Source organism: Rana temporaria, chromosome 4 (assembly GCF_905171775.1).
Source record: "Rana temporaria chromosome 4, aRanTem1.1, whole genome shotgun sequence".
Taxonomy (NCBI): domain Eukaryota; kingdom Metazoa; phylum Chordata; class Amphibia; order Anura; family Ranidae; genus Rana; species Rana temporaria.
The window spans coordinates 72,493,183-72,518,995 of NC_053492.1; the positions used below are offsets into that span (position 1 = coordinate 72,493,183).

The 25,813-nt window shown below is 44.9% G+C and overlaps 1 protein-coding gene across 1 annotated transcript in view; it reads left to right on the forward strand.

Moving 5' to 3' along the window:
* The first annotated feature begins 9,800 nt into the window (after nt 1-9,800).
* The window catches only part of WDR35 (WD repeat domain 35), a 157,923-nt gene continuing 141,910 nt past the window's right edge, over nt 9,801-25,813 (forward strand). Inside the window, exons 1-3 of the mRNA XM_040348549.1 lie at nt 9,801-9,973; nt 20,671-20,788; nt 23,808-23,879. Coding sequence (XP_040204483.1) covers nt 9,950-9,973; nt 20,671-20,788; nt 23,808-23,879 — 214 coding nt within the window. The 5' untranslated portion in view covers nt 9,801-9,949. The remainder of the gene's footprint in view (nt 9,974-20,670; nt 20,789-23,807; nt 23,880-25,813) is intronic.

Below are 25,813 nucleotides of genomic sequence, written 5' to 3' on the forward strand. Positions count from 1 at the left end.
TCAACTGGCTTCCAGATCCCGCCCTGAGCAGCTTCTCTGCTGTATTCTGAACATGTGACATCACAGTCCTGCCTGTTCACCTCCTCCAATCAGAGAACGTGAAGTGAAGAAGTGATTTCCAGCTTTCAGGAGCATCAGTTTGGTATTATATCTACATAGTTACATTGGTCCAAGCTGGACCATTGTAAAAATATGTAAAATATCCATACAGGCGGTCCCCTAGTTACAAACATCCGACTTACAAACTACTCCTACTTACAAACGGAGGGAGACAACAGGAAGTCAGAGAAAATCTACCCCTAGGAAAGGAAATTCACTTCTGTAATGCCATGTACACATGATCGGTTCATCTGATGAAAACGGACCGATGGATTTTTTCATCAGATATCCGATGAAGCCGACTTTCATCAGTCTTGCTGTGAAGGATGCTTCAGTGTAATTCTCCCTGCTTGGTTAAATTGTGGTTTAGAGGTAAAATGGATTCATGTGTTACAAGCTATTGACATGTTAATGACCCGTCTGCAGCTAGCTCCTTAAAGGAGTTCTCTGACCTAAAACTTTTAACCCCCGCTGTGCCCGGGCTGTAAAAATATACAAAATAAACATTCACTTACCTGCCTACGATCCCCCGTTGTTCCGATATCGCCGTCCCGTTCTCCGGTCCCGGTCTCTTCCGCTTCCTGTGTGTCGGTGACTCATAGTGCGCTCAGCCTATCAGCGGCCGCGACGGGACATTGCTGCGGCCGCTGATAGGCTGAGCGCACTATGAGTCACCGACACACAGGAAGCGGAAGGGGCCCGGGACCGGAGAACGGGACGGCGATATCGGAACAACGGGGGATCGTAGGCAGGTAAGTGAAAGTTTATTTTGTATATTTTTACAGCCCGGGCACAGCGGGGGTTAAAAGTTTTAGGTCAGAGAACTCCTTTAATTCAAAGGGATGTTAATCCTGTTTACTGTGATTAGAGGTGACTCATGTTATGTATTCTGATTGCTTCATTATGCGGTGCCAGGCTGCCCAGCTAATGTGTTCTGTACACCTTGTAATTAACTTCCCTGATGTCATTATTTAAAGAAAATGTGTCTCAGGTCGGCTTCGAATTGTCTGGCTATATTCTGTATGAGAAACTCCAGAGTGGGTGAAAAGGGGGTGGAGCTCCCATTGTTCCTTGATTAAGGATTTAGCTTGTAAAACTGTATTTATAACCAGCAGCAAGCTGCCAATAAATCAGTCTTGGTTCCAGCATTCAGTCTTGACTCATGTGTGGATGATCCTGTGATGTTCTTGTATGGAGAGGAGGGAATGCTTGACGGGGATATCATACCGATACCGTCACAATTGGTTGGCAGCAGAGGGATTTTCCCTTCTACTCTCCCTTACACCAGGATTCCAAGCAGACACTGGAAGAACTACTGGAAGTTCGTGGAAGGATTGCTAGCAACAAAACCAAGCGGGTCATCATAGCAGAATTAATGGAGATGGACCAGGAGGACGGGATTGCAGCAACGCCAGCAGAACAAGAGATGGAGACACCAGTGATTCAGGAAGAGGAATCGCCAGCCAACAAGCTAATGAGAGAGAAGCTAGCGTGGTTCGGCCCGAACCCAACGCCGGATGTGGTGCTGAAAGTGATGGACCTGTTAGTAAACGCAGAACTACAGGAGGCTAAACAAATAAGAGACAGAGAACTACAGAAGGATAAACAAATAAGAGACGCAGAGCTACAGTTAAAACTGGCAGCAGTCCGACAAGCAGCCGCACATTCTCCAAACAGTGAGTACAGCACAGCAGACACAAGGAAGATTCCGTTTAGCGCTTTTAAAGCTTTTGATGAAAAGGACTGTGAGATTGATAACTACCTGGCAGATTTTGAGCGACAATGTAACCTGCACCGAATAGCTAGAGGAGAGTGGGTTGCAATATTGTCAGGCAAACTGTCAGGCAAAGCTTCTGATGCTTTCCGGACCGTGCCAGATCAGGATATCCATAGCTACGCCCGGGTTAAAGAAGTGCTCCTTGCTCGTTATGCAGTAACCCCAGAGTCCCACCGACAAAAGTTCAGGGACTCACGCAAAACCACGAAAGACTCTTACGCGGAATGGGCATGCCAGTTATCCCTGTCGGCCTCTAACTGGGTTAACAGCAGCCAGGCCACCACCGCAGAGGACATTTTGCAACTAATGCTCCTGGAGCAATTTTACAATCACATCCAGACGGATGTCAAAGATTGGGTGAGAGATCGCAGGCCCATGACTCTACCAGAGGCCGCGAAGTTGGCGGATGAAAATGCGGATACTCGCAAGACAAACCAGGTCACACCACGGGTACAACCTCCACGACCAACGGCGCCCTCATACCCACCAGCCGCTAGATACCAACCGCCTAACAGACCGATGACATCGAGCCCTCGCTATCCACGCCAGGAGGACAACGAACAACGCTGCTTCCGGTGCAAACAGTTGGGTCACTTCAAGCAGAATTGCCCCCTGAATGACAACACCAGATCAAATTGGTCTCAACCTGGGTACCGCCCACCAGCAGCAGCCCATTGTGTAGACTCGGCTTGGGATCCCCAGGAGCTGGGTCAGGAAGAACCATTGGGCACCCCTTACGAAGCCCTCATGGTACAATCTGTTATTACGGACAACAGGGAACACCATTGTCAGCTGGTCATGGGCGACAGCCATGAGCCGGAGGGGCCTTGGAGGGAGCTGGGCAGAAAGAGACACCGCCAGCTACCCTCCAAGAAGAAGAGGTCCTGGAAGTCATATAACCAGCGGACCTGGGAGGAGAAGAAGCGACTGGAGGAGATGGAATCGCAGCGGGCGCCCCAGATGCGGGCCGAGATGTTCGCCAAGGGCCCACCGGTGGCCCCTTACACCACCACCCAGTTCCTGATGATGAAGGACCACGTGGAAAGCCTGCAGGACATGAGCAAGCAGGAGCTGATCCGTGAATACATGGAGCTGGAGGAGTGCATAAGCCGCATGGAGGAGGAGAACAACCGCCTGAGGTCACAGCAGGCCGACCCCCCCAGGCTCCATGAACTGGAGATGGAGCTGGAGAAGCTCCAAGAGGAGAACCGGCGGCTGCGGAGGGAGCAGGGGGTGGCTGACCTTATGGGGCTCTGATTCCCCCCCCCCCCCGGACTCTGAGCACCAGTGCTACAGCATTTCAACAAATATAACTTTTTCTTTTTATGAATCTCCTGTGATTGTCACTTCAGAGCCATAACCTGCCCCTCCCATAGCGGGACACCTAGACAGCGGCGCACAGACCCATTCGCCGTCTTCACACTGACTTCTGATGACTCTGCTGATCGCACAAAGACTTGGGGACTGACCGGCGTGTGATCTGACGACCCGGTGGCATACCTGAGTCTGAAGCAGTTACCAATGGAGGTCAGTCATGCCAAACGGAGTTAACCTCGGACTAAAAGCTCTGAACCCGTCAACCCTACTGGACCAGGGAAGGTCCAACCGGGTTTGCCGTAGCAGGGAGAAAAAGGGGGGCCATTGTGAAGGATGCTTCAGTGTAATTCTCCCTGCTTGGTTAAATTGTGGGTTAGAGGTAAAATGGATTCATGTGTTACAAGCTATTGACATGTTAATGACCCGTCTGCAGCTAGCTCCTTAATTCAAAGGGATGTTAATCCTGTTTACTGTGATTAGAGGTGACTCATGTTATGTATTCTGATTGCTTCATTATGCGGTGCCAGGCTGCCCAGCTAATGTGTTCTGTACACCTTGTAATTAACTTCCCTGATGTCATTATTTAAAGAAAATGTGTCTCAGGTCGGCTTCGAATTGTCTGGCTATATTCTGTATGAGAAACTCCAGAGTGGGTGAAAAGGGGGTGGAGCTCCCATTGTTCCTTGATTAAGGATTTAGCTTGTAAAAATGTATTTATAACCAGCAGCAAGCTGCCAATAAATCAGTCTTGGTTCCAGCATTCAGTCTTGACTCATGTGTGGATGATACTGTGATGTTCTTGTATGGAGAGGAGGGAATGCTTGACGGGGATATCATACCGATACCGTCACACTTGCCTACACACCATCAGTTAAAAATCCGTTCGTGTCAGAACGCGGTGACGTAAAACACTACGACATGCTGAGAAAAAGTTCAATGCTTCCGAGCATGCTTCCACTTGATTCTGAGCATGCATGGATTTTTAACCGATGGACTTGCCCACAGACGATAGTTTTTTTAACCATCAGATAATTTTAAAACAGGAAGAAAGAGGATGGATAGCCACACTCCAATGACCAAACGGTTGTCTTTTATTAAAAAAAAAAAAAAATAGTACATCACTTCACAAGGTGCAACAAAGGAACAGGTAGATAGCCGACGCGTTTCGCACTGAGCTAGTGCTTAATCATGGCTAGCCTGTGCGAAACGCCGATGTATGTGAATCCGGGCCAATATTTTTTACTTTTTGCTATAATAAAATATCCCAATTTAAAAAAATATATATATTTTTTTTTCCCCTCAGTTTAGGCCTATATGTATTATTCTACATATTTTTGGTAAATAAAAAAAAAAATCGCAAGAAGCATATATTGATTGGTTTGCGCAAAAGTTATTGCGTCTACAAAATAGGGGATAGATTTATGGCATTTTTTTTTTTTTTTTTATTTACTAGTAATGGCGGCGATCAGCGATTTTTATCATGACTGTGACATTGCGGTGTACAGATTAGACACTTTTGACACTATTTTGGCACAACTGACATTTATACAGCGATCAGTGCTATAAAAATGCATTGATTACTGTATGTCACTGACAGAGAAGGGGTGAACACTAGGGGCCGATCAAGGGGTTAAATGTGTTACCTCGGGAGTGATTCTAACTGAAGGGGAAGGGGACTCACAAGGGGAGGAGACCGATCAGTGTTCCTCTGTACTGGGAACGCACCATCGGTCTGCCCTGCCCTACACACACAGATCCACGGTCCTGCTCTGTTATCTTGCAATCGCGGGTACCCGGCGGACATTGTGGCCACCGGGCACGCGCATCGGTGTAGACAGCCAAGAAAGCCGAGGACGTAATTTGACGCCCGCCCAGGATGGGAGATCCCTCCTGCGGACATCATTTGACTATGGCAGGGATGGGAAGTGGTTAAGGTGCTCTATTGGATTGAGATCTGGTGACTGTGGAGGCCATTGGAGTACAGTGACCTCATTGTCATGTTCAAGATTCGTTGTGACATGGTGCATTATCCTGCTGGAAGTGGCCACTGTAGTCATAAAAAGGGATGGACATGGTCAGTAATAATAGGCCATGGCATTTAAATGATGCTCAATTGGTACTAAGGGATCAAAAGTGTGCCAACAAAATATCCCCCCCATTACACCACCAGCCTGAACCATTGATACAAGACAGGATGGGTCCAGGTTTTCATGTTGTTTACGCCAAATTCTGACCCCACCATCTGAATGTTGCAGCTGAAATTGAGACTCATCAGACCAGCCAATGTTTTTCCATTCTTCTATTGTCCATTTTTTTCTGTGCTTATATACATAATTGGATGTGGTGCCACGCTCTGCAGTATATAGAGAAGTAAACGTTTCTCCCCCATTCGGTCAGACTTTAGAGGCAGATTGGAACAGCAGTATCATTTAAATTATTTTATTAAAGCGGAGGTTCTGTGGGAAAACGTTTTTTTTTTTTAAACACTAATCTGCTGCTTTTACTATAGGATTTATTTTACTCACATGTCCCGTTTTAGCAGGATCCTCTTTTCCCATAAAATAATATTTTATAAAATATAGTGATGGACATTGCCATCTTAATTGTGGGCACTCTGAAGCCCTCTTGTTTCTTCTTCCGGGATGCGGCGAATGCTGATCTCCCAGCATTCACCGCGTAATCCCGCGCATGCGCAGTGTCGACGGCGAGCCGCGCCGTCAACACTGCAGAGTTGCTATCACAACGGCCAAAGGCGTCCTGAAAAGGACACGCCCCGCTGTGATAATTACAATAGGGGAAGATGTATCCGCCCTCCCTCATCATATGACGCGCTTTGCGAGTCATGTGACCCGCTTCCCGCGTCACATGACAGCCTAGCTAGCGCGAGACTACGGCGCCTAGCTATTTGAGATGGCCTGCACGTCACTCACAGGAGAACACACAGTCAGCTCCCAGAGTGCAAAGAGCCGTCGGGGAATATAGCGACACGCCCACTCCCCGCTCGGCTGAAAACCAGGTAGTAGAGGAGATAAGAGGTAAGGGAGCATTTAAAAAAAAAAAATCAACGCTATCATCTGTAAATAGGGTTAAAGCTAGCAATGCTGAAAATTTCATTTTGAGGGTGAACCTCCGCTTTAAATGTAAACTTACAGAAGTATAAAATTATAAAAAGGTTTGTGTCTACTAGCACCCAAAGAGAGAGGACATTACATAAACCCAAGTAGAAAAATGACGTTCAACAGTATGACATCAAAGAATGCGTGAGCCCCTGTGCGTCAACGCGTTTCGCTTGGTCGCTTCTTCAGGACACATTTTGGGGTGGTATAGAAAAGGTCTCACTGATCCAGACATCCACTAACGCCTGCACAGAGATCTTCTTAAGTGGATAACACAATACTACGATGAACTTATAGGGTCCATAATCATCATATAAAGCCAAATAATTGGGTCTCTAGGGGCTGATAGAGTCCTATGTGATGATTTTCCGGTTAACTAAGGGTCATGTAATGGCTGAATTAGCATCAGTGGTTACAGCTTAGTTATAAGGCCAGTTTATGTGATAATGCCCGCAGACTTGATGTCCGCCGGTGTCCTGCGATCGTGACACAGAGGCAGAATGGGGAGATGCGGAATTTCCCTGTCCTGCCTAGTGACAGGACAGGGATCTACTGCTCCCTGTGAACGGGAGCAGTGATCAATGACGTGTCACTCATAATCCAGCCCCCCCCCCACAGTTGCAATCACTCCCTAGGACACACTTAACCCCTTGATCACCCCCTAGTGTTTAACCCTTTCCCTGTGTCATTTACACAGTAATAAGTGCATTTTTATAGCATTGATCGCTGTATAAATGACAATGGTCTCAAAATAGTGTCCGATGTGTCCGCCATCCCGATAAAAATCGTAGATCGCCACCATTACTAGTAAAAAAAAAAAAATATATAATAAAAATGTCATAAATCTATCCACTAATTTGTAGACGCTATAACTTTTGCGCAAACCAAACCATATCCGCTTATTGTGATTTTTTTTAACAAAAATATGTAGAATATATTTCGGCCTAAACTGAGGAAAAAATCATGTTTTATAAATTTTTGGGGAATATTTATTATAGCAAGAAATTAAATTTTTTTTTTATTTTTTTTAAATTGTCACAATTTTTTTGTTTATAGCACAAAAAATAAAAACCGCAGAGGCGATCAAATACCACCAAAAGAAAGCTCTATTTGTGGGAAAAAAAGGACATCAATTTTGTTTGGGTGCCACATCGCACGACCGCGCAATTGTCAACTAAAGCGCCGCAGTACCAAATCCAAAAAAATGCTCTTGTCAGGAAGGGGGTAAATTCTTCCAGGATTGAAGTGATTAAGACCCCTTTCACACTGGAGGTATTTTTCAGGCGATTTAGCGCTAAAAATAGCGCCTGTAAAAAAGCCTCATCTGCAATCCGAGCATCCGAGTGCTTTCACACTGGGGCTGACAGGGTGTCAAAAAAAGTCCTGCGTGCAGCTTCTTTGCAGCGCCCTGCCCATTGAAATCAATGGGCAGCGTCGCCAAAGCGACTTGCGGCGGCATTTTTAACCCTTTATTCGCCCGCTAGCGTCCGAAAAACGACAGTAAAGTGTCGCTAGAAATAGCGGCGTTTTACTGTCCACAGCATACAAATCAAAACATGATGTTTTTTTATACTACACAAAAACATGTGTCAATGCAAATGAGCCCAGAGGCGATTCAGTTCGCATGTGTTGCGCTATATAAGTTTCTCACTCACTCACTCAATGCAATAATACCAAAAAAAGAATAAAGAAAAAAGTATTTTTAGCACTGATGTAGCCTGTACATATGTAAAAAGAGCATTTTAAAAACACATTTCAATGTAAAGTAAAATGCAACACAATGCATTCAAAATATACAGATTTAACCACTTCCAGACCGCTGTACGACTTTATACGGCGGCACTTTAAAGATACATATCTCGGTAACGGCAGCAGCTGCTGCCACAACCGAGGTATCTATCTTTACTGTCAGCGGTTCTGGTAACGATAACGGCGGTCTCCGCGGCAGATGCGCCGCGAGATCGCCGTTATCGGTGGCGGGAGAGGGCCCCCCCCCTCCCGCGCCCTCCGCCGCTTACCGGAGCCGTTGGTAGCGGCGGAGGAGATCGCGACCGTTCGGGAGCTGAGCGGGGACGAGACTGAAGGAAAAATCTCCTTCGCCCGTCCCCATAGCTCGGCTGGGCGGAAGTGACGTAAAAACGTCAGTCCCGCCCAGCCTCTTAAAGAAACATTTTTTTTTTTTGTCATTTGAAAAAATGACATTTTCCAATTTTTTTATTTTTTTTTGCATTTTAGTCTAAATATGAGATCTGAGGTCTTTTTGACCCCAGATCTCATATTTAAGAGGACCTGTCATGCTTTTTTCTATTACAAGGGATGTTTACATTCCTTGTAATAGGAATAAAAGTGATCATTTTTTTTTTTTTTTTTTTCCAGTGTAAAAAATAATAAAATATATAAAAATAAATAATAAGAAAAAAAAAAAAAAATGTTTAAAGCGCCCCGTCCCGACGAGCTCGTGCGCAGAAGCGAACGCATACGTGAGTAGCGCCCGCATATGAAAACGGTGTTCAAACGACACAAGTGAGGTATCGCCGCGATCGTTAGAGCGAGAGCAATAATTATAGCCCTAGGCCTACTCTGTAACTCAAAAAATGCAACCTATAGAATTTTTTAAACATCGCCTATCGAGATTTTTAAGGGTAAAAGTTTGACGCCATGCCACGAGCGGGCGCAATTTGTAAGCGTGACATGTTGGGTACCATTTTACTCGGCGTAACATTATCTTTCACAATATATAAAAAAATTGGGCCAAATGTATTGCTGTCTTATTTTTTAATTCAAAAAAGTGATTTTTTTCCAAAAAAAGTGCGCTTGTAGGACCGCTGCGCAAATATGGTGTGACAAAAAGTATTGCAATGATCGCCATTTTATTCTCTAGGGTATTAGAAAAAAAAATATATAATGTTTGTGGGTTTTAAGTAATTTTCTAGCAAAAAAAAATGTTTTAGTCTTGTAAACGCCAAATCTGAAAAACACCCAAAGTAGAGAAGTGGTTAACGAGCATTTGTGCGTTTTTATGCGTATATGGTGTGAATGAGCCCCAAGGCACACCCAATATTCAGCGTAATGTGATCACGCTCACTTTTCCCCTTCGTTGGCGCCCTGCGTGCGCTCTCATCTTTCTGTACTGTTGGAAGGTACACACAGCCCTTTCCCATTCATCTTCTGCTGCAACAAGTTTTGAAAATCACACAGAAAGAGGAAGTTATTGTAGAATTAGAATAATAACTGACAGGAATGTCTTCACCGGTTTCTTTCCCAGACCATGCTGTACCTGTCAATCGAATTCTTCATTTGTGAAACATAACAAACCGCTTATTGAAACATGTCCACATAAATTCAGCCATTTTGTTGGAGACCGCTACGTGGGAAATGAATGGCGGTAGTATCCGGCAATATGGCCGCTCTCCTACAGAACCAGGCGTGGCGCCGCAGACACTTTTCAGTATTAGTTCGGACTCTAGTGTTTATTGTTCCCAGGTGCTTCGCTGGTCCATTCTACACCGGAAGTGACACGGAGGGGAAGGACCTCGGTTACCTAGAGACGGGAGGACTCGGCTTCTTAGTTACCCCGGGATAGGACTGTGTATGTGTGGAACCTCCAGTGATTGGGGCCGAGGGACTGCTGAGTACAGCAATGTTCATCTACCTCAGCAAGAAGGTGAGTAGTGGGGGGGAGGGTATACCAGATTGTTCACAGACACGGATGACAGACATAGAAGGCAAGCGATTTGTTATTCTGTCCATCCAGTTTTACAATTTACACAGCTCTGCCAGGGCAGGGGAACTGATTTCTCTCTGCTGCAGGTCAGTAACACTTACAGGTCTTGTCCCTCCCCCCAGCCTGTGATTGGACAGTGAAAAGAGAAGCAGCGCAGTGATGAGCTCACCTCTCTGCATTCTCCTCCTATCAGCATGCTCCTTGCATTGCAGCAAGACAGCTCCTTGTGCTGCTTCTCCTTCCACCGGTCTGAGATCTGCTGTACTGGGATTGCAAGAGACGGATACTGAGTCAAACTCCGGTACGTGGGATGCTTGCATTAAAGATGCAAAGCTGAGCTGCAGCCAGAAATGTTCGAGAGACAAACCAATAGATCAGTTAAAGAAAACATAGCAAAACACTGTCATATTTATTATCGGTCCAGAGATTCCTCCTCCCCCACACATTTGTTTTTGCAGCTAGATGGCTTAAGTCTGATGGTCGGCATCATTTCATACACTTCTTCTGAGCCCAGGTCATCCTAGACCAGCCCCCAGCTAGCGACTGGACAGTGAAAGGAGAAGCAGCACAGTGATGAGCTCATCTCTCTATCACTTTGCTCTTTCCTCCTATCAGCACATGAACGGATTGAGCCCTTGTACTGCTTCCTTCTCTCACACCCTAGCCCTGCCTGGAGTTCAGTGCTAACCAGTAAGGATGAGCTCAGGTGTGTTTGTAGCTCCATGTGCCTGCCAGGAAGCTGACACCCCACAGTGCTAATCACAGGTAAGGATGAGCTCAGGTGTGTTTGTAGCTCCATGTGCCCGCCAGGAAGCTGACACCCCACAGTGCTAATCACAGGTAAGGATGAGCTCAGGTGTGTTTGTAGCTCCATGTGCCCGCCAGGAAGCTGACACTTCACAGTGCTAATCACAGGTAAGGATGAGCTCAGGTGTCTTTGTAGCTCCATGTGCCCGCCAGGAAGCTGACACTCCACAGTGCTAATCACAGGCAAGGATGAGCTCAGGTGTGTTTGTAGCTCCATGTGCCCGCCAGGAAGCTGACACCCCACAGTGCTAATCACAGGTAAGGATGAGCTCAGGTGTGTTTGTAGCTCCATGTGCCCGCCAGGAAGCTGACACCCCACAGTGCTAATCACAGGTAAGGATGAGCTCAGGTGTGTTTGTAGCTCCATGTGCCCGCCAGGAAGCTGACACCCCACAGTGCTAATCACAGGTAAGGATGAGCTCAGGTGTGTTTGTAGCTCCATGTGCCCGCCAGCAAGCTGACACCCCACAGTGCTAATCACAGGTAAGGATGAGCTCAGGTGTGTTTGTAGCTCCATGTGCCTGCCAGGAAGCTGACACTCCACAGTGCTAATCACAGGTAAGGGTGAGCTCAGGTGTGTTTGTAGCTCCATGTGCCCGCCAGGAAGCTGACACCCCACAGTGCTAATCACAGGTAAGGATGAGCTCAGGTGTGTTTGTAGCTCCATGTGCCCGCCAGGAAGCTGAAACCCCACAGTGCTAATCACAGGTAAGGATGAGCTCAGGTGTGTTTGTAGCTCCATGTGCCCGCCAGGAAGCTGACACCCCACAGTGCTAATCACAGGTAAGGATGAGCTCAGGTGTGTTTGTAGCTCCATGTGCCCGCCAGGAAGCTGACACTTCACAGTGCTAATCACAGGTAAGGATGAGCTCAGGTGTCTTTGTAGCTCCATGTGCCCGCCAGGAAGCTGACACTCCACAGTGCTAATCACAGGCAAGGATGAGCTCAGGTGTGTTTGTAGCTCCATGTGCCCGCCAGGAAGCTGACACCCCACAGTGCTAATCACAGGTAAGGATGAGCTCAGGTGTGTTTGTAGCTCCATGTGCCCGCCAGGAAGCTGACACCCCACAGTGCTAATCACAGGTAAGGATGAGCTCAGGTGTGTTTGTAGCTCCATGTGCCTGCCAGGAAGCTGACACTCCACAGTGCTAATCACAGGTAAGGGTGAGCTCAGGTGTGTTTGTAGCTCCATGTGCCCGCCAGGAAGCTGACACCCCACAGTGCTAATCACAGGTAAGGATGAGCTCAGGTGTGTTTGTAGCTCCATGTGCCCGCCAGGAAGCTGAAACCCCACAGTGCTAATCACAGGTAAGGATGAGCTCAGGTGTGTTTGTAGCTCCATGTGCCCGCCAGGAAGCTGACACTTCACAGTGCTAATCACAGGTAAGGATGAGCTCAGGTGTCTTTGTAGCTCCATGTGCCCGCCAGGAAGCTGACACCCCACAGTGCTAATCACAGGTAAGGATGAGCTCAGGTGTGTTTGTAGCTCCATGTGCCCGCCAGGAAGCTGACACTTCACAGTGCTAATCACAGGTAAGGATGAGCTCAGGTGTCTTTGTAGCTCCATGTGCCCGCCAGGAAGCTGACACTCCACAGTGCTAATCACAGGCAAGGATGAGCTCAGGTGTGTTTGTAGCTCCATGTGCCCGCCAGGAAGCTGACACCCCACAGTGCTAATCACAGGTAAGGATGAGCTCAGGTGTGTTTGTAGCTCCATGTGCCCGCCAGGAAGCTGACACCCCACAGTGCTAATCACAGGTAAGGATGAGCTCAGGTGTGTTTGTAGCTCCATGTGCCCGCCAGCAAGCTGACACCCCACAGTGCTAATCACAGGTAAGGATGAGCTCAGGTGTGTTTGTAGCTCCATGTGCCTGCCAGGAAGCTGACACTCCACAGTGCTAATCACAGGTAAGGGTGAGCTCAGGTGTGTTTGTAGCTCCATGTGCCCGCCAGGAAGCTGACACCCCACAGTGCTAATCACAGGTAAGGATGAGCTCAGGTGTGTTTGTAGCTCCATGTGCCCGCCAGGAAGCTGAAACCCCACAGTGCTAATCACAGGTAAGGATGAGCTCAGGTGTGTTTGTAGCTCCATGTGCCCGCCAGGAAGCTGACACTTCACAGTGCTAATCACAGGTAAGGATGAGCTCAGGTGTCTTTGTAGCTCCATGTGCCCGCCAGGAAGCTGACACTCCACAGTGCTAATCACAGGCAAGGATGAGCTCAGGTGTGTTTGTAGCTCCATGTGCCCGCCAGGAAGCTGACACCCCACAGTGCTAATCACAGGTAAGGATGAGCTCAGGTGTGTTTGTAGCTCCATGTGCCCGCCAGGAAGCTGACACCCCACAGTGCTAATCACAGGTAAGGATGAGCTCAGGTGTGTTTGTAGCTCCATGTGCCCGCCAGCAAGCTGACACCCCACAGTGCTAATCACAGGTAAGGATGAGCTCAGGTGTGTTTGTAGCTCCATGTGCCCGCCAGCAAGCTGACACCCCACAGTGCTAATCACAGGCAAGGATGAGCTCAGGTGTGTTTGTAGCTCCATGTGCCCGCCAGGAAGCTGACACCCCACAGTGCTAATCACAGGTAAGGATGAGCTCAGGTGTGTTTGTAGCTCCATGTGCCCGCCAGGAAGCTGACACCCCACAGTGCTAATCACAGGTAAGGATGAGCTCAGGTGTGTTTGTAGCTCCATGTGCCCGCCAGCAAGCTGACACCCCACAGTGCTAATCACAGGTAAGGATGAGCTCAGGTGTGTTTGTAGCTCCATGTGCCTGCCAGGAAGCTGACACTCCACAGTGCTAATCACAGGTAAGGGTGAGCTCAGGTGTGTTTGTAGCTCCATGTGCCCGCCAGGAAGCTGACACCCCACAGTGCTAATCACAGGTAAGGATGAGCTCAGGTGTGTTTGTAGCTCCATGTGCCCGCCAGGAAGCTGAAACCCCACAGTGCTAATCACAGGTAAGGATGAGCTCAGGTGTGTTTGTAGCTCCATGTGCCCGCCAGGAAGCTGACACTTCACAGTGCTAATCACAGGTAAGGATGAGCTCAGGTGTCTTTGTAGCTCCATGTGCCCGCCAGGAAGCTGACACTCCACAGTGCTAATCACAGGCAAGGATGAGCTCAGGTGTGTTTGTAGCTCCATGTGCCCGCCAGGAAGCTGACACCCCACAGTGCTAATCACAGGTAAGGATGAGCTCAGGTGTGTTTGTAGCTCCATGTGCCCGCCAGGAAGCTGACACCCCACAGTGCTAATCACAGGTAAGGATGAGCTCAGGTGTGTTTGTAGCTCCATGTGCCCGCCAGCAAGCTGACACCCCACAGTGCTAATCACAGGTAAGGATGAGCTCAGGTGTGTTTGTAGCTCCATGTGCCCGCCAGCAAGCTGACACCCCACAGTGCTAATCACAGGTAGTGAGACATTTCCCGATCAGATCACTGCCTGGGAACACGCCTTACTAACAAGGAATGACTGGAGCTGCGGGTGTCTTTCTTCTATCCGGGGCGCCCATGTTCCCTCTCCATGCCTGTGATTGGAGTTCTCCTTGTAAATCTAGCCTATGGGGCAGTAATGAGAAGATCCCGGAGATCTCTCCTCTTGTCTCCTGTATCGGCCATAAGATCAGAACAACGGTCCAAGGATCCAGCTGTCCAATACAGCCAGTCTCATGTGGTCTGCCAGTACGATCGTTCATACTCCATACACAGCGAGATCATTGCTGGGGACTGTCACATGCATGCAGATCATCTTCTTGTACCCCTTCCCACCCAGCCCAATTCTGACATTTCTCTTCTACATGTACAAATCATACTTTTTTTTGCTCGAAAATTAAACAGAACCCCCACACATTATATATGTTTTTTTAGCAGACACCCTAGAGAATACAATGGTGGTTGTTGCAACTTTTTATCTCGCAAGGTATTTGCGCAGCAATTTTTCAAACACGTTAAAAAAAAAAAACTGTTTCATGCATTAACCACTTAAGGACTGCCTCACGCCAATATACGTTGGCAAAATGGCACAGCTGGGCACAAGCACGTACAGGTAAGTTGCCCTTTAAGGCTGCATTCACACCTGAGCGTAGCGTTTTGCGGCGTTTTTTACTGTGATTTGCCGCGTCAAAACACTGCGTTTTTTACCGCGATTCGCCGCGACAAAATGCTGCGTTTTTTACCGCAATTTTTGACAGGTCTAGGGTCACCAATGTAAAACGCCCAAACGCCCAAATTCGAGCGACAAAAATGGGTCCAGAACTTGTTTGGGCTTCAGGCGTTCGGCGTCAGGCGTTTTGTAGTGGAGATGTGTACCATCTCCATAGAGAATAATGTATTTTTTCCCCTCTAGCGTTTTGGGGCGTCGCGCTTCAGGCGACAAAACGCTCAGGTGTGAATGCAGCCTAAGTGCCCAGCCGTGGGTCGCCAGTGTCCCGTGATCAGGTCACAGGAGCTGAAGAACGGGGAGAGGTGAGTGTAAACAAACCTTCCCCGTTCTTCTCTGTGGCAGTGTCACTGATCGTCTGTTCCCTGTCATAGAGAACGACGATCAGTGACGTCACACATCCAGCCCCGCCCCCCTACAGTAATAAACACACATGAGGTCACACTTAACCCCTTTAGCGCCCCTTAGTGGTTCACTGCCTGTGTCATTTTCACAGTAATCGGTGCATTTTTAGAGCATTTTTCGCTGTGAAAATGACAATGGTCCCAAAAATGAGTTAAAAGTGTCCGATGTGTCCGCCATAATGTCGCAGTCACGAAAAAAATCACTAATCGCTGCTATTACTAGTAAAAAAAAAAAAAAATGATTAATAACAATGCCTTAAAACTATCCCCTATTTTGTAAACGCTATAACTTTTGCGCAAACCAATCAATAAACGCTTATTTTTTTTTTTTTAACAAAAATATATAGAAGAATACGTATTGGCCTAAACTGAGGAAAAACATTTTTTGGGGGATATTTATTATAGCAAAAAGTAAAAAATATAGATTTTTTTTCAAAATTGTCGCTCTATTTTTGTTTATAGCGCAAAAAATAAAAACCGCAGAGGTGATCAAATACCACCAAAAGAAAGCGCTATTTGTGGGAAAAAAAAGGACGCCACTTTTGTTTGGGAGCCACGTCGCACGACCGCGCAATTGTCAGTTAAAGCGACGCAGTGCCGAATCGCAAAAAAGGGCCAGGTCCTTTACCTGCATAATGGTCCGGGGCTTAAGTGGTTAAAAAACAAACAAAAATGCATGCATTAAAATAAAACAAAACAGTAAAGTTAGCCCAATTTTATTGTATAATGTGAAACATGAAGTTACGCCAAGTAAATAGATACCAAACATGTCACCCTTCAAAATTGCACACGCTTGTGGAATGGCGCCAAACTTCGGTACTTAAAAATCCCCGTAGGCAACGTTTTTTTTAGAGGTTACAGAGGAGTTCTAGTGCTAGAATTATTGCCCTCACTCCAACTAGAGCTGCACGATTTTGACTAAAATAAGAATCACGATTTTTTCGCTTAGAATAAAGATCTTGATTCTCGCGGTGTAACTTCTTCTTTCACATTATACAAAAAAATTGGGCTAACTTTGCTGTTTATTTTTATTTTTTTAATTCATTAAAGTGTATATTTAAAAAAAAAAAAAAACTGCATTTGAAAAAACGCTACGCAAATATGGTGTGACATAAAATACTGCAACAACTACCTTTTTAATATCTAGGGTCTCTGCTAAAAATAAATATATCATGTTTGGGTGTTCCAAGTCATTTTCTAGCAGAAAATGATTTTTTTTTACTTGTAAACAACAAATGTCAGAAACGGTTTGGTCTTTAAATGGTTAAACTTCCTTCATCTACGGAGTTCTTTCCTTTGATAAAAGAAGGAAGAGATACTTTGTTTCCACTTAATTGCTTGTTGTATTAAAACTTGACAGGCTGCCTGGATTTTAATTATCCAGCTGTGAGAACGCTCTGCACTTGTTAGAGAGAGCCGTGACATGCTGTTTTAAAGATCAAGAAGGGAAAAAGATTGCGATTTTAAATCTTCGCGATTAATCGTGCAGCTCTAACGCCAACGTTCGCAGCCATACCTCACATGTGTGGTTTGAATGCCGGTTATGTATGTGAGCATGACGTACGTATGTGTTCCATCTGTGAGCGGGAACGGGGTGCTTTCAAATGTAAAACATTTTTTTATTGTTGTTTTTACTTTTATTTTTCTATTTTGACCCTTTTTATTTTTTTTGATCACGTTCATTGCTATTGGAAGGAATGTAAACATCCCCTCTAATAGGAATAGTGCTTGACAGGTCCTCTTTACAGGGAGATCTGGGGCCAATAAGTCCCCACATATCACCTCCTAGGCTGGGAAGCTTGAAATAATTAAAATAAAAAATGATCTCTGCATTGCAGCTGAGGTGGCAGCATTTTTTCTAATGCAGAGGACGCGGGTGATGTCATAACATTGTGCCCGACCACCGAATGATCATAGAGACTTTAGGGACCATCTGACGCACCGGAAATCTCTATGGTCAACATCTGGGGCCAGTCGGTTTCTTCTCCGGTTCACCGATGGCAGGGGCGAGCCAACACGTCCCCTCTCGCCGCCTATAAGAACAATCAAGCGTCTGAACAGTCGCTATGGTGAAGGGAATCGACGGCTGTGAGACCGGGTTCACACTAGTGCCATGCGAGAACACTGCGAATCCACTGAGGGTTCCCACATCGCACCCATTCGCACGGCAGTTCACACTGCCATATGCGAACTGCTGGGGAGTGTCATATAACATTAACGACGCCCCCATTTCAGCTCGCATTTTGCGCTGCGAACTGACAGTTTGGACATGAATCGGATCGCATAGGTGTGAACACCCAATGCGATCCAATTCTGGTGCGGACCAAAAAAAAGGTCCCGTGCGTGTTTGATCCGAATGCAGATGGTTGAAATTGCATTTCACGGACATCGCATGTGATTTGCACTGCAGTGTGGTGCGAATCACATGTGATATCGCACAGCGCACTAGTGTGAAGCGGTCCTAAAAGAAGATATCCGAATGATGCCTGTAGCTGCAGGCACCATTCAGATATCACCATTCAAAGTCATATGACGCCACGCGGGCAGCAAGTGGTTAAAGGAATAGTCCACCTTCCTGACCATTCTTCATGTTGCACCCATATTTATGGTATTTTCTCATTCAGATGGGCGCTGAGCCCCCTTTCTTCAGTGCTGAGCTGCTCAAGCTGTGTCTGTATCCACCTCGGAGCTGTGCGCAGACCGCCCATAGGAGTGGATGCTGACGCAGTGCCTGCATGGACGCAGTCACATGTCAAGATCTGACGAGCGGCCTGGCTCTGATTGCAGACATTGTGCGTTTGGATCTGTGCACCCGCTCCTGCCCGTATGTTGACATGCAACTGTGTCTATGCAGCCGCTGTATTCAGATTGGAATGCAAACAATGCATACATACCCATGATGCACAGATCAGTGTTCTGAATTCCGCAATGCAAATATTTAATAAATGCACATTTTCTTTCTATTTTATTAACCCCTTTTACACAATAAATGTTTATAAACATCTTAGTATTCAAGAGGTTAAAACAACCCCATGGGTGCTTCTGCAGCTGTGAGCTTGTTTTTCTATATATATGTATGTATGTATGTATGTATGTGTGTGTGTGTGTATATGTGTGTGTATATATATATATATATATATATATATATATATATATATATATATATATATATATATATATATATATAATTTTTTTTTTTCAGCTGGTATTCGACTTTCAAGTAACAGTGATCCAGGCAGCTCTAGAGCCACCTGATCACTTTACAGTACATGGAATATACAATGGCCCTCTGGGGCCACCTGTAGTGGTTCCCGGGCTCTCTCGTTCTTCTAGGACCACAGTAAAATGACACACCTCCCAACTTTCTGTATAAATGACAATGGTCCCAAAATAGTGTCAAAATTGTCCGATGTGTCCACCATAATGTCGCAGTCACGATAGATAAAAATCGCAGATCGCCACCATTACTAATAATAAAAAAAAAAATAATAATAAAAATGCCATAAAATTATCCCCTATTTTGCGCAAACCAAACAATACGCTTATTGCGATTTTTTTTTTTTTTTTTACCAAACATATGTATAAGAATACGTATCGGCCTAAACTGAGAAAGAAATTCTTTTTTTTTTATATATATTTTTTTGGGGGATATTTATTATAGCAAAAAGTAAAAAATATTGCTTTTTTTTCAAAATTGTTGCTCTTTTTTTTGTTTATAGTGCAACAAATTAAAATAGCAGAGGCGATCAAATAGCACCAAAAGAAAGCTCTATTTGTGGGAAAAAAAGGACGTCAATTTTGTTTGGGTACAACGTGCAATTGTTCGTTAACTACTTGCCCACCGTCGTTATACGTCATCACTTTAAAGATGAATATCTCGGTAACGGCAGCAGCTGCTGCCACAACCGAGATATTCATCTCTTCAGTGGGCGGTCCGGTACACGATAACGGCGGTCTCCGCGGCGGATTCGCCGCGAGATTGCCGTTATCGGTGGCGGGAGAGGCGCCCTCCGCCGCTTACCGTAGCCGTCGGTAGCGGCGGAGGCGATCGGGACCGTTCGGCAGCTGAGCGGGGTTACGAGTGAAGGAAAAATCTCCTTCGCCCGTCCCCATAGCTCTGCTGGGCAGAAGTGACGTCAAAACGTCAGTCCCGCCCAGCGTCTTAAAGCAAAATTTATTTATTTTTTGTCATTTGAAAAAATGACATTTTCAAATTGTTTTATTTTTTTTTTGCATTTAAGCCTAAATATAAGAGGACCTGTCATGCTTTTTTCTATTACAAGGGATGTTTACATTCCTTGTAATGGGAATAAAAGTGATAATTTTTTTATTTTTTTTTATTTCAGTATTAAAAATTTTAAAATAAATAAAAATAAATCCGAAAACCCCAAAATTTTTTTTTTAAAGCGCCCCGTCCCGACGAGCTCGCGCACAGAAGCGAACGCATACGCGAGTAGCGCCCGCATATGAAAACGGTGTTCAAACCACACAAGTGAGGTATCGCCGCGATCGTTAGAGCGAGAGCAATCATTTTAGCCCTAGACCTCCTCTGTAACTCAAAAAATGCAACCTGTAGAATTTTTTAAACGTCGCCTATCGAGATTTTTAAGGGTAAAAGTTTGACGCCATGCCACGAGCGGGCGCAATTTTTAAGCGTGACATGTTGGGTATCATTTTACTCGGCGTATCATTATCTTTCACAATATTTATTGTTGTCTTATTTTTTAATTTAAAAAAGTGCATTTTTTCCAAAAAAAGTGAGCTTGGAAGACCGCTGCGCAAATACGGTGTGACAAAAAGTATTGCAATGACTGCCATTTTATTCTCTAGGGTGTTAGAAAACAAATATATATAATGTTTGGGGGTTTTAAGTAATTTTCGAGCAAAAAAAAATGTTTTAGTCTCGTAAACACCGACTCTGAAAAACAGGCCCGGGGCGACGCAGTGCCGAATCGCAAAAAGTGCTCTGGTCAGGAAGGGCGTAAATTCTTCCAGGGCTGAAGTGGTTAAATAGGAGTTCAATGCAATTACAAATCTGTAATGTGTACTAGCCTTTGTTTATACACAAAGGTTTATTATTAATACAATTATTTAAGTTTTAATCAATATATCCGTAATAAATCTTTTGTTTGTACCTAGATAGTTCCACTTTGTCTGGTTTTATTCTTACAGATATATTGGGAAGAATTTGGCGCTCCCTATAATTGGGCATTTTCATAAACTGTATGCATGTTCTAAGTATTCACACATTATACCTCACTCTCTTTCAGATTGCCATTCCCAATAATATCCAGCTAAAATGCATATCCTGGAACAAAGACCAAGGCTATATAGCATGTGGAGGAGAATCTGGGTTGCTGAAAGTCTTAAAGCTGGAGATGCAATCAGGTAAATGGCGTCTTTTCTGGGTCTCACTAAGGAATCCTTTGAGTTTAGCTCTGGAGCAGCCGGAGTTTACTTAGTATCGTTCCCCAGGAAGCAGATATTAGCCTGAAGGGTATGTTGATGTTAGTAAATTGGGATGATCCTACAAGGCAGAGCAGAGCAGTTTATTCAGGGCTGTTCCTGGAGAGCGATCACTGCTTGTGGGCACCGAATATTATCACTTGGGAAAGGAAGGAAAAACAGGAGCAAAGACTTTCTTTTTGAGGCTGACACTTGTGGAAGGTCAATATTTTGTCAGAGATTCTGTACATTCTGTTCTGCCAGGTAGTACTGTGCAGGCTCCTCCGGAGCAGAAGGTGTTGACAGATCTCCTTGTATGACTTTTTATTTATCACCTTCTGGGACATCAGTCTGTTTTCCTGTGTCCGGGCAAGTGTAAAGACAAGCAAACATACAGCATAAAACAGCTTTTAACTACTTGCCGACCAGCGCCGCCATTTTACGGCGGCAGGTCGGCTCCCCTGCACAAGAGCACGTAGCTATACGTCGGCTCTCGCGCAGGCCCCCCGCTCGCCCCCGACTCCCGTGTGCGTGCCCGGCAGGCGCGATTGCCGCCGGGTACACGCGATCGCTCGTTACAGAGCGGGGACCGGGAGCTGTGTGTGTAAACACACAGCTCCCGGTCCTGTCAGAGAGAGAAATGCTGATCTTCTGTTCATACAATGTATGAACAGCGATCAGTCATTTCCCCTAGTGAGTCCACCCCCCTATAGTTAGAACACACCCAGGGAACATACTTAACCCCTTCCCAGCCCCCTAGTGTTAACCCCTTCACTGCCAGTGGCATTTTTATAGTAATCCAATGCATTTTTATAGCACTGATCGCTATAAAAATGCCAATGGTCCCAAAAATGTGTCAAAAGTGTCCGAAGTGTCCGCCGTAATGTCGCAGTACCGAAAAAAAATCGCTAATCACCGCCATTACTAGTAAAAAAAAAAAAAAATATTAATAAAAATGCCATAAATATACCCCCTATTTTGTAAACGCTATAACTTTTGCGCAAACCAATCAATAAATGCTTATTGCGAGATTTTTTTTTTTTACAAAAAATATGTAGAAGAATACGTATCGGCCTAAACTGAGGAAAAAAAATGTTTTTTTTAAATATATTTTTGGGGGATATTTATTATAGCAAAAAGTAAAAAATATTCATTTTTTTTTCAAAATTGTCGCTCTATTTTTGTTTATAGCGCAAAAACTAAAAACCACATAGGTGATCAAATACCACCAAAAGAAAGCGCTATTTGTGGGAAAAAAAAGGACGCCAGTTTTGTTTGGGAGCCACGTCGCACGACCGCGCAATTGTCAGTTAAAACGACGCAGTGCCGAATCGCAAAAAGTACTCTGGTCTTTGGGCAGCAATATGGTCCGGGGGTTAAGTGGTTAATGAATCTATGTATTCTTTCATATAAATAATAGTAATCATTTTTGATTCAGCTAGTGTGGATACCTAAAAATGCCACATGCTAGATGAAAGTTAAAATCGGGCTTACAGTGAGCGGAGCTCCGCCGTTAAAAAAAAATATTAAAATCCAGCAGCTACAAATACTGCTGCTGACTTTTAATATATGGACACTTACCTGTCCTGCAGTCCAGTGACGTCTGCAGCAGAAGACGAGCGATCGCTCGTCTATCTGCTCCCCCCCCCCCCCCCCCGCCACCCTCGGTGAGGGAATCGGGAAGTGAAGCGTTCCGGCTTTTAATTTTATTACAAAAAAATAATAATTTTGCTTCTCAAAGGGTTAACAAGTAATACACCCATACCTGTGATGCACCACTGCTATGTAGCCGCTATGGGTTCATTACTTGTTAACCCTTTGAGAAGCAAATCGATACTTTTGTAATCAAATTTGTGTTTAAATTTAGAAGTCAGGCCTGAAAAGATGGGAAGATTACAAAGTCTACATGGTGTGTACTGCAGTGGTAGACTGTTACAGTTTAAAACATTGGAACATTATATTTTCCTGGTATTGATTCTGGAAATCTGTACATTGACTTTTAAATAATGATGGTATACCCTACTTTTATGCTTATACCCCAAGACCCCTTTCACACTGAGAAGGTTTTCAGGCGTTTTAGCGCTAGAAATGGCCACTAAATTGCACCTGAAAACTCCTCCCATTCATTTCAGTGTGTCTTTTCACACTGGGCGGTGCGCTTGCGGGAAGTTAGGAAAAGTCCTGCAAGTAGCATTTTTGAGGAGGTTTTGGAGCGTTGTATACAGCGCTCCCAAAATACCCTGCCCATTGAAATGAAAAGTGCTTCGGATGCGCCACAACACAGCCGTTTTTAACCCCTCGGGTTAAAAACGCACCGCTAACGGACGAAAAGCACAGCTTAAAGAGAGCTAAAGCGTCAGTAAAACGAGCAACACTTTAGCGCTAACACGGCCACAGATCAGTGAGAAAGGGGTCTTATAAACTTCACACTCACCCTCCCTGTAGCCCTAACAATAACTTTTACTGTAACCCTAACACTGATCTTTACATTGACTCTCTCTAATTCTAACACCCTAACACTGAACCCTTCCTGTAGCCTTCACAATAACTCTAACCCTAACACTAACCAATCTTATAACTCGCTCTATAAATACTCCCTGTAACCCTCACGCTAACCTTCCCTGTAACCCTCACGCTAACCTTCCCTGTAACCCTCACGCTAACCTTCCCTGTAACCCTCACGCTAACCTTCCCTGTAACCCTCACGCTAACCTTCCCTGTAACCCTCGCACTAACATTAACCCTTCCTATAACCCTCACAGCTACACTAACCCTCATATTAACCCTTACACTAACTCAACTTTTACTCTCCCGCTCTGTCATTCTAACACTTACCTTCCCTTCTATTACGCTGGATCCCCTGTGCCGAAAACCATCCCATTTTGTGTGGAAATCTCGGAACCGGAATCTACTGGTTTGAGAAAATTGTACTTCTAATCTGAATATATGTTCTTTTTTCCAGATGATTCCAAGTTAAAAGGCCTTGCTGCTCCCAGTAATCTTTCCATGAATCAGACTCTGGAGGGACACAGCGGTAAGATCTAAATGGCAAAACATATATTCGCCAACCACACAAGCATAACACATGTAAAACTCCATTCCCAATGCACTAGGATAATGCCGCATACACACCATCACTTTATGTGATGAAAAAAAACGACGTTTTTAAAAACGTCACTTTAAATGACCGTGTGTGGGGGAAAACGTTGTTTTATGTCTTGTGAAAAACGACAAAAAAAAATTGAAGCATGCTTCAATTTTATGTGTCGTTTTTCAAAACGTTGTTTTTTACTTCACAGAAATTGACCGCGTGTAGCAAAAAACGACGTTTAAAACAACGTTTTTACACCCGCGCATGCCCAGAAGCTACTTATGAAGCGAGCTTCAATGGTAAAACGTGGTGGAACGTAACCTCGCTTTGCTAGAGCATTGTGAAAAAACGATGGTGTGTAGGCAACTTCGTCTTTGAAAATTGAAGTTTCAAAAACGTCGTTTTTTACTTCACAGAAAATGTCGTTTTTTTTCATCACATAAAGTGATGGTGTGTATGCGGCATAAGGATACCTTATTTCACAAATAAGTGACAGTTATTTTCAGTTCATTCCAAATAGATTTGAAAATTGCTGTCACATGGCTAAATTAGAGTGCCTTTACCTTTGATCTAGTATTTTTTTTTTTTCTGTGTTTTGTAAATGTAAATTGAAAAAGATGATTGCATAGAGTGTTAAGCCCTGTACACACAATCGGTTTGTCTGATGAAAACAGACTGATGGACTGTTTTCATCGGACAAACCGATCGTGTGTGGGCCCCCTCGGTTTGTTTTCCATCGGTGAAAAAAAAATAGAACATGTTTTAAATTTTTTCCTATGGATAAAAAAACGATAGAAAAAACGATCGTCTGTGTGGAAGTCCATCGGTCAAAAATCCATGTATGCTCAGAATCAAGTCGACGCATGCTCTGAAGCATTGAACTTGATTTTTTTCAGCACGTCGTAGTGTTTTATGTCACCGCGTTTTGGCACAGTCGGATTTTTGACTGATGATGTGTAGGCAAGACTGATGAAAGTCAGCTTCATCGGATATCCGACGAAAAAATCCATCGGATTAGATTCCATCAGATATCCGATCGTGTGTACGAGGCTTAACACCTACAAATAGTGTTTTGTTTCTGGTGTTAACAGTGACTTGAGGTATCTATGAAGAGTTATTCCAGGAGGAGATAAATAGACGAATGAGATAAAATGCTAGTTAATAAAAAAATTAAGGCTTTTATTACTCAAATGCGCACTTTTTGTGGAGAAATAACCATTCCACGTTTTAATGAAAAAAAAAAAAAACAACAACTTATGATGCAGAAAAAAACAAAAAAAAAAACATGTTAAGCGTCTAATGCGTCTTTTGTGAACTGAGGGGCATAGTCCAACATTTTGGTCCATGATTGTTGCCTTCATGAGTTTCAAGATTTGTGTTTGTCATTAGAAGTGGTTTTACTATGCCCTAGATCAGTGGTCTCCTAAATGCGGCCTGGGGGCCAGGTATGGCCCTTTGCTTGCTTTTATCTGGCCCTTTGAGCATTATTTCATCCACTAATACCAACAATGGGACATAATTCCCCCCTACTGACAGCAATGAAGGGGCATAATTCCACCCATTGAAAAAATCAATGGGGCACAATTCCTCCCACTGCCACCAATAATGGGGCACAATTCCTCCCACTGACACCAATCATGTGACACAATTTCCCCCAACAACACCGATGATGGGGCAACCATTACTCCCATTGACACCAATGATGGGACACAATTTCTCCCAAGGACACCAATTTGTTTACATTTCTCCTGGTACTTTGGTTTCCTCCCACACTCCTAAGACATGCTGGTAGGTTAATTGTCTCCTGTATAAATTGGCCTTAGTGTGTGTATGTGTGAATGTGAGTTAGGGACCTTAGATTGTAAGCTCCTTGAGGG